The sequence below is a fragment of the Tachysurus fulvidraco genome, chromosome 12, assembly GCF_022655615.1.
Source record: "Tachysurus fulvidraco isolate hzauxx_2018 chromosome 12, HZAU_PFXX_2.0, whole genome shotgun sequence".
NCBI lineage: Eukaryota > Metazoa > Chordata > Actinopteri > Siluriformes > Bagridae > Tachysurus > Tachysurus fulvidraco.
This window is the reverse complement of record NC_062529.1, coordinates 23,635,753-23,647,453: the sequence shown is the minus strand read 5'-3', so window position 1 is coordinate 23,647,453 and position 11,701 is coordinate 23,635,753. Positions and strand designations below refer to the sequence as shown.

General features: G+C 41.0%; 2 protein-coding genes across 9 annotated transcripts in view; one reads left to right on the top strand and one right to left on the bottom strand.

Annotated features, from left to right (window-relative positions):
- Positions 1–425: 425 nt before the first annotated feature.
- Positions 426–7,989, bottom strand: mtfr1l (mitochondrial fission regulator 1-like). Of its 5 annotated transcripts, none has more exons than XM_047821974.1 (9): positions 7,315–7,450; positions 6,996–7,199; positions 6,518–6,669; positions 5,436–5,543; positions 5,035–5,144; positions 4,590–4,801; positions 4,137–4,491; positions 3,633–3,788; positions 426–3,039 (listed from the first exon to the last, which is right to left on the bottom strand). In XM_047821974.1, the coding sequence occupies exons 3-8, from the start codon at positions 6,530–6,532 to the stop codon at positions 3,677–3,679; spliced, it is 912 nt and encodes a 303-aa protein (XP_047677930.1). In that variant the 5' UTR covers positions 6,533–6,669; positions 6,996–7,199; positions 7,315–7,450; the 3' UTR covers positions 426–3,039; positions 3,633–3,676. The 5 variants fall into 5 exon arrangements, with proteins under 5 accessions (XP_047677930.1, XP_047677928.1, XP_047677932.1 ...); XM_047821972.1 differs by having other exon boundaries at positions 7,052–7,199; XM_047821976.1 differs by lacking the exons at positions 6,996–7,199; positions 7,315–7,450 and adding an exon at positions 7,972–7,989.
- si:ch211-15d5.11 (oxidation resistance protein 1) overlaps positions 7,851–11,701 on the top strand; it is a 22,189-nt gene continuing 18,338 nt past the window's right edge. Inside the window, exons 1-3 of one of the 4 annotated variants that reach the window (XM_047821960.1) lie at positions 7,851–8,205; positions 9,572–9,778; positions 10,231–10,361. In XM_047821960.1, the coding sequence (XP_047677916.1) occupies positions 9,720–9,778; positions 10,231–10,361 (190 nt within the window). In that variant the 5' untranslated portion in view covers positions 7,851–8,205; positions 9,572–9,719. The remainder of the gene's footprint in view (positions 8,206–9,571; positions 9,779–10,230; positions 10,362–11,701) is intronic. The other 3 variants (XM_047821961.1, XM_047821963.1, XM_047821962.1) reach the window with 3 other exon arrangements.

The window sequence follows — 11,701 nt, the reverse complement described above, 5'->3', positions numbered from 1 at the left end:
TAGACATGAAGTTTAGCCTCAAATAAAACAAATATAACGAGAAGATGCTTAATGGCTTTGTTCTGAGACGCAGCAGTGGGGAGAATCAACCCAAAGCCTTAAACACTGGGACACACTCATTCTGAAAACTAGGCTTTAGTAATAATGATGGACATTATATTAGTTTTATACTATATTAGTATTATATTAGTATTATTTAGTATGAGATTGAGACTTTTACACAGCAGACAAACTGATTTTTTATCCAATCAAGTTATTTTTTGATATTAAAATTCAGTAAAGATTATTTGTATATTACAAAAAAAATCTAATAATTTAACGTAGTTTTTAATGCGTTTTAATTGTGACGCTTTATTTGGGTCTGTGCTGCCCTCTGGCGGACGGAAAAGGTAACACAAGCAAAACATGCACAGGGAACCAAGATGTATTTCTAACGTTAACCTTTTATTATTTTCTCTTGTACACTCAATATACAGGCAGGTACACCATTCTCATAGTAGAAAACAAATCACAGCACACAAACTTCCTTATCCTCTTCAAGAAGAAAAAAAAAACAAACACACACAAAAAAAACACGATCTGGGATCAAACAGGAAGTAAAACATGCTTGAATCTCATCTCTCAGACACGCCGCAGGATTCACACCCAGTTCTAACGGTCACAGGTTTCCTCTTCATCATAATCATCATCATCTAGTTTAGGAGCAGTTTGTACGGCAGGACTTATCCTTATCATCTAGTGCACAAAGCATATAAACGAGGATTTAAAGGAATATGCCAAAGAAACAAACCAAATACAGTTTTCCACGTTAAAGCCCAAAATCTTTGTGTATTTGTACTTTCAACTGTGGAGTAAAAAGGATCCCGTGAGCATCTGGAATTATATTCAGAGATGAGTTAAATAAAAAGAATCAGGGATTATGATATTAACGTCATATTCGATTAGAACTCTTCACGGCAACGCGATGAAAACGTCTCTCATGAGAAACTGTGGTCTTTAATGAGCTTTTAAAATGCTGGTAGTTTGTTAGCAAATGCAAAATATCGTGATACTTTTGGTATTTGGATGGGGTTGAGTTTATGTAAGGCAATAAGAGACACCTCCATCTCTCACATGCGCTTATTTGTCTGTATTTATAGCTGAGTTTTTGGGTCTCTTTCTTTAGTCATTAATACAAAACTAATCAAGAGCTTTCGTTATGTTGGTGTTTGGTGTGACACTGAAATAAACACCAAAGCATGAACCTGTATATTCAAAAAAAAAAAAAAAACACACACACACACAACCACAAAACGATCTGAAGCTGATGGAGCGAAGGGTCACGTTAGTGAGTCGGATCGTAAAGCTTAAATGTTTATTCGGTCCCTTCAGGATTTCACAGGGGTTTTTTTGGTGACTGTTGACCGAAACGATCGATTCTTTTTGCTTTTTTTTTTTCCCCACACCCCAAAATTTGTGATGCTTTTTTTCCCCCTGGAAAACTGCTTGAATTGAGACGTTTGAATTGTACACACGGATGTAATGCGTGCTGTGATGTTACATGACGCGTCTCGTTACAAACCTGCGGTGATTTTGGTAAATTAGCCCCTCCTTGTATCATGCGTGTAATCCTGCAAGGACTGATTATCCAAACCAAGTGAAGTTTCACGAACAGCAGGTTTCTTGTGTAAACGCTCATACGGAGGATTTACGGATAAATTCTGACGTGACCGCTTTCATAAACGAGGCCTGATGTTCCTATAAAATTTCTTCAGAGCTACACAGGCAGCTACAGCAGCAATAAGCTATACAAAGCGCTCTCTCTCACACTCACTCTCTCTCTCTCTCTCTCACACTCACTCTCTCTCTCCCACTCTCACTCTCCCTCACTCACTCCCACAGGCTCACCCTCACTCACTCTCACCCTCACTCTCGTCCTCACTCACCCTCACTCTCGACCTCACTCACTCACTCTCACTCTCGCCCTCACTCACTCACTCACTCTCACTCCCGCCCACTCTCTCCCTCTCCCTCACTCTCTCCCTCACTCTCACTCTCTCCCTCACTCTCACTCTCTCCCTCACTCTCACTCTCTCCCTCACTCTCACTCTCTCCCTCACTCTCTCTCCCTCACTCACTCATCTTTAAATCAAATTAGCTTTGTGTTTTATCACGCTGGGGAAATATGGTGTTTTTCCAGACCCATGGGTGTAAATAAAAAGGTCGATAAACAGATACATCATAGAAACAATTTCTCCCAACTCTAAATCTGACCAATCAGCAAAGACCTGCTTGCTGTCTGACAATCGTGCCCGTATTTGTACTGTAGCTAGCATGACTAGTTTAGCGTACTGACCGTGTGTTTGACGTAAGGGACAATGAATGATGTGTAAATGAATCTTTTGGCTAAACCGTCACATCTGTCACAATAATACGGTGCATTAACGCTCGTTACTAATATATAAAAAAATGACTAGTCAAACTGCAGCTCTGAAATCGCACGCAAGAGAAGCGACGTAGTGCATTTTGTACGTAAACGGTTGAACGAGTACTCGGTGTAGGAGAGGAATAACGTAACGTAACAGTTTTTTCTAAGTATTTAGGCAGCCATGAGTCTGTATAGAAAATACATCAGTTTAAAGGATTTGAAAACCAGTCAAGAAAAAAATAAGTAACTATGATTCATGAATGTATTGCCGTGTTTCAGGAAAGGATGAAAAGGGAAATGAAAAGAAACAAGTGTGCGCGTGAGGAAGGCAATTTTCGAAGCTTTTGTTCAAACGACACAAAATCACAACATTCATCACACAATATGTTCTGTGTGAAAAGGCAGCGAATGAGAAATGTAAAATATGATGTAATAAAAAGAGAGAGAGAGAGAGAGAGAGAGAGAGAGAGAGAGAGAGAGAGAGAGAGAGAGAGAGAAGGGAAGAGTTTTAACAGAGAGCTGCTCTACTCCAGTGCGGCTGTAATAGCTTTGGGAGAGAAAGGGGGCGGAGCCTAACTTGGCATCATGGGGCTCTGAGGCGTTTCCATGGCAAACGGTCCACAGGCACAGACCTGGAACATAGACAACAAGATGATGATGAGTGTGTGTTCTTCAGTATCAGGCTGCATGTGTGTGTGTGTGTTCTTCAGTGTCAGGCTGCATGTGTGTGTGTGTGTGTGTGTGTGTGTGTGTGTGTGTGTGTGTGTGTGTTCTTACGTGTCGGGCATGTGAGTGTGTGTGTGTGTGAGAGTGTGTGTGTGTGTGTGTGTGTGTTCTTCAGTGTCAGGCTGCGTGTGTGTGTGTGTTCTTACGTGTTGGGCTGCGTGTGTGTGTGCTCTAACGTGTCGGGCTACGTGTGTGTGTGTGTTCTTCAGTGTCAGGCTGCATGTGTGTGTGTGTGTGTGTGTGTTCTTCAGTATCAGGCTGCATTTGTGTGTGTGTTCTTCAGTGTCAGGCTGCATGTGTGTGTGTGTGTGTGTGTGTGTGTGTGTGTGTGTGTGTGTGTGTGTGTGTTCTTACGTGTCGGGCATGTGAGTGTGTGTGTGTGTGTTCTTCAGTGTCAGGCTGCGTGTGTGTGTGTGTGTTCTTACGTGTTGGGCTGCGTGTGTTTGTGTGCTAACGTGTCGGGCTACGTGTGTGTGTGTGTGTGTGTGTGTGTTCTTACGTGTCGGGCATGTGTGGGTACAGAGATGATGGAGAAAAGGCAGATCACTTCTTCATATGAACGTCTTCATCCCTCAGCGTAAACTTCTTCTTCAAGGCTTCGGAGATCAGACTAGCAGAGTCCTCTTCCATCAGTGACGTACAGCCACGGGAATATCTACACAGAGAGAGAGAGAGAGAGAGAGAGAGAGAGAGAGAGAGAGAGAGAGAGAGAGAGAGAGAGAGAGAGAGAGAGAGAGACACACACACACACACACATTATTGAGAGTACAGTGCTTTTTTACACATATGATGAAATCTGTACACACTGTTTAGCACAGATCAACTATCAGCGAGGAAAAGGAGTAAAAGGGAGAGAGAGAGATGAAAAGAGAAAGGATAACAAGAAAAAAATGACAAGACAGACAAAAAAAGTAAGAAACCAAAAGAAAGAAAAGGAAAACTTGTACAAGAAACAAGTAACGTGCAGATGAACAAAAGCGGGTAGAGAAAGATGTCCTCTCACCTGTCCTTGCTCATCTTCATGCGGTTCATGTCCCTCAGGATGTCCTTGACGTCGGCGAAGCTGGTGGACTTGGACAGCGACACCGTGTCTTCCTCCGCCTCCCGGAACTCCATGGTGGGCCGGTCGAGGTCGAAGGTCGCCGAAGCCGTCATGCAGACAGGGGGCACGGGGTCGGGCGCTAGCTCGGGGACCTCCGACTCGTACTCCTCTTCCTCCTCGTCCACTTCTGTGACGTCGCTGATGACGAAGGAGGCGGCGGGGAGCGGGTGGTACGGCACGGTCTCGAAAGGAGCCATGGAGAAACCGACAGTGGTGTCGTCTGGAGAGAGGAGGTCGGGGGTGATGGGGTTCGAGTCTGAGAGGGAGGAGAAACAAATGTAGTGTTTATTATAAGCTCTGATCATACACATACACCCATGATGTGTGTGTGTGTGTGTGTGTGTGTGTGTGTACCGTTCTCTCCAGCTACAATCTTGGCGATTTGTGCACGAAGGCGGCTCAGCTCGTCCTGCAGGGCGGTGGCGCGGTTCAGTGCCGTGATGCCCGGCTTCCTCAGACCCTCCATGCGCTTTCCCTCACGCCTGAAATTAGGCACTGACGAGTTCCTGTGCAGGACCATGAGGGGCGTCGGCCTCCACTCCTGACGGAAGGGGCGTGTGTCACTCCTGACCAATAGGAAAAGAGAACGCTGTTTTATTGAGAAACGCATCAGTTTAGAGTTTAGATTTAATCTACAGAGATGATTTAACCCACAGAGATGATTTATCCCTGGAGACACGCCCTGGTGGTCATACAGACATGCCCTGGTGGTCATACAGACACGCCCTGGTGGTCATACAGACACGCCCTGGTGGTCATACAGACACACCCTCGCTCAGACACACCTGCACTTACACACCTGACTCTCGCATAAGTCTCCTCTTCATCAGCAGCAATCCAGGCAATGTCAGCAAGTGTGGGCACCAGGGGGCCGTCTGTGGGCCGCAGGGGGGACAGACCGGGCAGCTCCTACACACACACACACAATGTTAACAAGCAGATGATGACACAGGTATTAACAGAGTAGAAGTATTACAATCAGAAAGTAGGGAAGCAATGGAGCGAGAGAAGGGAAAAGAAACAATAAAAAAGTGACGGTAAAATGAAAGAAAGAAAGAAAGAAAGAAAGAAAGAAAGAAAGAAAGAAAGAAAGAAAGAACATTATTTGGTACAGATTTGTACTTGACATTGTTTCTGCTAAATTGTAGACGAGAGCTCTAACATACATGAATTTGACGTGTGTGTGTGTGTGTGTGTTACCTGGAAACAGGCTCTGGGGCAGGGTTTCAGAGGCAACGTGGAGCCAATTCTCCTTACCACACTCCGGGTCGCACCATGTGGCTTATTCTGCCAAATAGGAATCACCTCCTGCACAAACACACACACACACACACACCATTTACACACCAACTTAGACACACACACACATCACCCTACACGCACACACACTCACGTTGCCGTACACACGCACACGCACTCATGTCACTCCACACACACACACACACACACACACACACACACACACACACACACACACACACACACACACACACGTACTCTAGTCGCCCTATACGCACATGTGTTTGAGAAAGGGGATCATTGTAAAAACAATGGAGATTTCTGAGGACTTCAGAAAAAGAGTTATTGTCGTCAGGCTGGAAGAGGTTACATCATCATCTATTAAAAGTTTGGACTTCCTACAAATGAAGGAAATTTAAGGCCATAGGTACATCCCAGAAGTGGTCAACCAACAAAGATCACTCCAAAAGCAAAATGTGTAATAGTGTGCTGGGTCAGAAAGGAGGGCGTCTTTTGCTTTGGCTTATGTTAATTGATGGAACAATGATTTCAGAATTATACCAGTGATCTCAAAATAAAAAACGACAACACATCCGTCTATAAACTGAATCTCAAGAAAAACAATGATCACAATCACACAAGACCTTCTACCAAAGAATGATTACAGAGAGAACAAAGATTATGTTTTAGAAAGGCCAAGTCAATGTCCTGAGCTTAACCCAAAATAAAAAATGTGGAAGCACCAGTTCATGTGAGTAGTATCCCAGTGTTTAAGCTCCCTGTTCAGTACTGACGAACCAGTTCAGATTCTTCCAAGCCGTTGTGCAGCACAGATCAAAAGTTACCGGCAACTTTACTCACACTTATTGCTGCACAAGGAGTCACAACAGATACTGAAATCAAATGGTTCGATATAATTATTTCTAAAGCGATAACAAACTTTCAGGTGACACCGTATAGTGATCCAGGCTTGTGAACGGAACCGTATGAGGATGTAGTGAGCGAGGTGCGATGTGGGACACAGCTACAGACAGAAATCTCACCGCTCCAGCATCCATCACAGCAGAAGATGGTTTAAACACAACACCACGAGAGTTTGGATTCCCAGAGTGTTCAGGATCACAGCAGGACGAAGGACATGATGCTCAGGAGTCTTCGGCCCACTTTAGTCCACCGCGGTCGAGACACAGAGCATCTGCAAAGAAAGAAGAGAGGATGAAGAGAGGAGAAAATGTCATTAATGTACATTAATGAGAGAAGATACAGAAATAATCTCATTTATACATCATGCATTAAATGCCTAGAAAGCACAACATCACAATCAAAACACACTTGGTATCAAAACCTGGCATGTTTTTAACTTTAAATACTAAATAAAAGGAAATGTTTTCAAAATCAGACTGTGTATGTGATGCTAACGCACGTTAGCATGCTAGCTACCGAACCGGCTTTAAAATTCGATGGTTTTAAATGTTTATTTCCAAGGACACGTAATAAAATTAGTCGATATATAAAGATTACTGTAGGTTAATTTGACTCCTCGCCTCTAAACAACGTTGCAGTAAACGTTTTATAACCTTGCGTCCCAGTAGTCGACCCTCGTTTAGTTACAACAGCGTTATAAACCGCGGCTTTGTTCCAAACCGATCACTGTTGTCTTCGTAGGCACCCTACAACGCCAGATGTGTAACGACCCCCTCGATCCCTTAATAAGGGACCGAACATCTATTTGGAACACAACCGAAATGTTTGTTAACGTAACGCTACTAAAAAAACTAAAGCGTTTGGGAAGACTTATTATTATTATTATTATGTATATAATAAAACATATCCTACGAACCATAAAAAATCGTTTTCTTCTTTAAATCTGTGTTTTTTTGTTTTGTTTTTGTTTCACAATACAAACAAATTCAATGCCGTGGTAACAAAGCTAAGCTAACTAGCTTCGTTAGCTAACGAGGACGCTCTGTGATTGGTTCGTTCTTACGTCCCAACGTCCAATAGAATACTCGACAAAATAAAAGTTTGAAACGTAGCAAGATAAAGGTCTTAAAAATGAGTACAAAAGGGATTTTATTGTATAAATATTTTATTGTATTCCGAATAAATAACAGCAATTAATCAGTGCACTGCAGTGTGTCCTGTATTGGTTTTAGTGTTTAATAAAAAAAAAATAAAGTTATTTTTAGCTTCATTTTTAATACATTTATGATACACATTGTTAGAAAGCTAAAAGTTAATGATAAATGTTTCTCTTAAATTAAAATTAATAGATAAATAGCTCGAATGAATAAAAAATAACTAATCAGTGGAACGCGTGGTGATGACGTCATCTTTCCCCGCAGGCACAAAACCTAAACAACTCGTGATGTGATTTATTTCCGCCCGTATTGCGTTAAAAATCATTTAATGAAATAATCCATAATCATAATTAAAAATGTATCGCAATTCATAATGTAAAGTAGATACAGCTATCGAGAATTAAGAGAGAACTCACATCGGGAAGTAAAAACTACAGAAAAACAATTTGGTTCTGCGGTTTCGAAGGTGATGTGATTGATCTGTGAACTGTCCAATCATCAGGCTAGCTGTTGTGTCCGAGCCAATCGGAGAGCAGAAGGCGGGACTTGTTAGGAGGAACAATACGCCTGTCAAATCCATGTTGATAATAAAACACATGATGGAGAGACGCCTGGAGCTCTGATTTACACCGCGGTGGGTAAAAGCACAGGTCAGTTTCTGCTCTGTTTATACCGTCGGTGTGTCATGCAGAGATACTTATAGAAGGAATGTGGTTTTATTCGTCACTGATCAGACAATAGCGAAGCTGGTTAACTTCTGCTTTTATGTCATCTTCATCATCATCATCATCATCTTCAGCAGCAGCAGCAGCATTGGAAAAAGTCTTATTGATATTTTATTTTTATAGATGGAGAATTAAATGTAAATGTACGTGGAAGTCATTTAAATGCTGCAGGGATGGACAAATGGCCTTCTTGCCTTCTTTTAAAAAACATTATATATATATATATATTACATTTTATATACACATATAGTGCACTACATAGGGTGTGTATATATATAGTGCACTACATAGGGTGTGTGTGTATATATATATATATATATATATATATATATATATATATATATATATAGTGCACTACATAGGGTGTATATATAGCGCACTACGTAGGGTGCCTTTATGTCTTTGTTATACTATGTAAAGCAGAACTTGATTTGAATAAATCAATATTAAAAAACACAAATCACAATTTATAGTTATACATTGTTATAAACATTTCAACTATTCTAAAGTGTGACTCTTCCAGGCTGTTATATTTAAATCTGATCTCTACTTTAAATTAATTTACAACAGCAGCAGTGAGTTCTGTTCTGCGCCTCGGATAATAAGTGCCAGCAAATAGTCGGTTTGTTTACCAGGTGAACCCGCGTCCACTCGAGCATCGTGTTCCCGACGTGCCTGATGATTGAATGTCTGTGTCATGTCTCACGCCACAGTGGAGTTAATATGAAGCACATATAAAAATAGACACTCAGGACTAAGAATCTGAAGTGTTTTAAAACTATTTCTGCTCTCTGAGATGCTCCAAGTGTTTGTTTATCTAAAAATCAGCTCTAATTTATCTTTAACCACTAAAATTCTGTGTATGCTTCTCAACAGAGGGAGTCCTGACTCATTTTAGATCAGACTCACAGACACAACATCAAACGTTTGTTTACACAGACTGAAAAAGTCCCATAAGCCCAGAATGGAAATTTTCTAAAATATTTATACCGGCACGTCAAAGTTACTAAGATCACATTCGGCAGATTTTATATTTTATTCGTTGCTCTGCTGCTACAGGATTGGCTGATTGGCAATTATGTAAAAGATCTAATCTTAATGAGTACTAATATCAAAGAAAAACCCACATCATGTAAAAAAGTATATGATGAATAGAAATAAAATAATAATAAATAATAATAATAAATTTGAAAGTACATGTGTTCCTAATAAAGTGACCTGGTACATCTGTATAATAATAATAATAATAATAATAATAATAATAATAATAACATATCTACTATTTCCACAGATTGTAGCTATATAGGATATGATGAAGGAGGATGACGATGGAAAGAAAAACCAATTCCTTCAAATCTTTTTTGGTCCCCTGAACATCTGCATGAACATCTGCGCTTCTGGAATTTAGCTCCAAACAAACAAACAAAAAACCCAACACAATGGACAGTAAACAGAGGGAGAAGACCAGAAGCGGATACTTCTGCAACGTCAAGAGCAGGTCAGTTCTCTTGTGTAGTTCTTATGACTCACGCCGTAACACTGCAGCAATCTGATCAAGTACCGACAAACCCAGAGGGACGCTGGATACCGAGTCTGAGTGTTTCAGTACTACACACTCTGGAGCTGTTAGGAATGTAGGGCTGTGGACCCTATGATGAAGGAATTATAATATCTATATCCTGATAAAATGTAGGAATTATATCTATAAATTTTTTTTGTTAAGAATTTTACAAATAAAATAAAATAATAAACTTTCAGTATTGAGGATTTTTTTAATTATTTGTTTTTGAAAATAAAAATTGTGATTTCTAAAATTTCTTTAAAAAAAATTTATATGAAAACTTTTTAATTACTTTTTTTGGGGAGTTTGTTTTTGTCTTTGAGAATGAAAAATGAACCTGTACTTCTCTGTGGTTGTGAGGTTGACCCCTGACTCGTTCTAACCCCCAGGCTGGGCACCAGGCTGCCGTCAGGCTTCACGCAGACTCCGGGTTATGCCTCCGTGAGCGCTAACGTGGATATTACTGATAAGGGACGCCATCACATCCGGAACCCCAAACTGAGACAGTATTACCTCAAAGGTGATGTTAATGTTAAGAATTTTATATTTTAAACACAGTTTCTACATAAAGTGCAATTTGAAGTGCTTCATGAGGAAATATTATAAAAAGATAATAATAATAAGAAGAAGAAGAAGAAGAAGAAGAAGAAGAAGGGGATTAGACAGTGAATGAATCATGTGAGTATTAGGCAGTAAACCAGGTGTGGACTATAATAAATCATTTATGGATTAGACAGTAAATTATGTGTGGGGATTAGACAGTGAATTAGATGTGGACTAAAATCAATCATGTGGATTAGTCAGTAAATCTGGTGTAAACTAAAATTAATCATGTATGGATTAGACCGTGAATCAGGTGTGGATTAGAATGTGAATCAGGTGTGGATTAGACCGTGAATCAGGTGTGGATTAGACCGTGAATCAGGTGTGGATTAGACCGTGAATCAGGTGTGGATTAGACCGTGGATCAGGTGTGGATTAAAATGAATAATCTGTGGATTAGACCGTGAATCAGGTTTGGATTAGACTGTGAATCAGGTGTGGATTAGACCGTGAATCAGGCGTGGATTAGACCATGTATCAGGTGTGGATTAGACTGTGAATCAGGTGTGGATTAAATGAATAATCTGTGGATTAGACCGTGTATCAGGTGTGGATTAGACCGTGTATCAGGTGTGGATTAGACCGTGAATCAGGTGTGAATTAGACCGTGTATCAGGTGTGGATTAGGCCGTGAATCAGGTTTGGATTAGACCGTGAATCAGGTGTGGATTAGACCGTGAATCAGGCGTGGATTAGACCATGTATCAGGTGTGGATTAGACTGTGAATCAGGTGTGGATTAAATGAATAATCTGTGGATTAGACCGTGAATCAGGTGTGGATTAGACCGTGAATCAGGTGTGGATTAGACCTGTTATCAGGTGTGGATTAGACCATGTATCAGGAGTGGATTAGACCTGTTATCAGGTTTGGATTAGACCTGTTATCAGGTGTGGATTAGACCTGTTATCAGGTGTGGATTAGACCGTGAATCAGGTGTGGATTAGGCCGTGAATCAGGTGTGGATTAGGCCGTGAATCAGGTGTAGATTAGAACGTGAATCAGGCGTGGATTAGACCATGTATCAGGTGTGGATTAGACCGTGAATCAGGTGTGGATTAAATTAATAATCTGTGGATTAGACCGTGAATCAGGTGTGGATTAGACCGTGAATCAGGTGTGGACTAGACCGTGTATCAGGTGTGGATTAGACCGTGAATCAGGTGTGGATTAGACCGTGAATCAGGTGTGGATTAGACCGTGGATCAGGTGTGGATTAGACCGTGGATCAGGTGTGGATTAGACCGTGGATCAGGTG

Bases quoted from the DNA above. Each gene is read 5' to 3' on its own strand.
- mtfr1l (XM_047821976.1), bottom strand. The intron at 4,492-4,589 runs GTACACACACAC...CCTCCCTCTCAG, and splicing joins GATTGTAGCTGGAGAGAACG to ACTCGAACCCCATCACCCCC. The intron at 3,789-4,136 runs GTGAGAGGACAT...CTCTCTGTGTAG, and splicing joins ATGAAGATGAGCAAGGACAG to ATATTCCCGTGGCTGTACGT.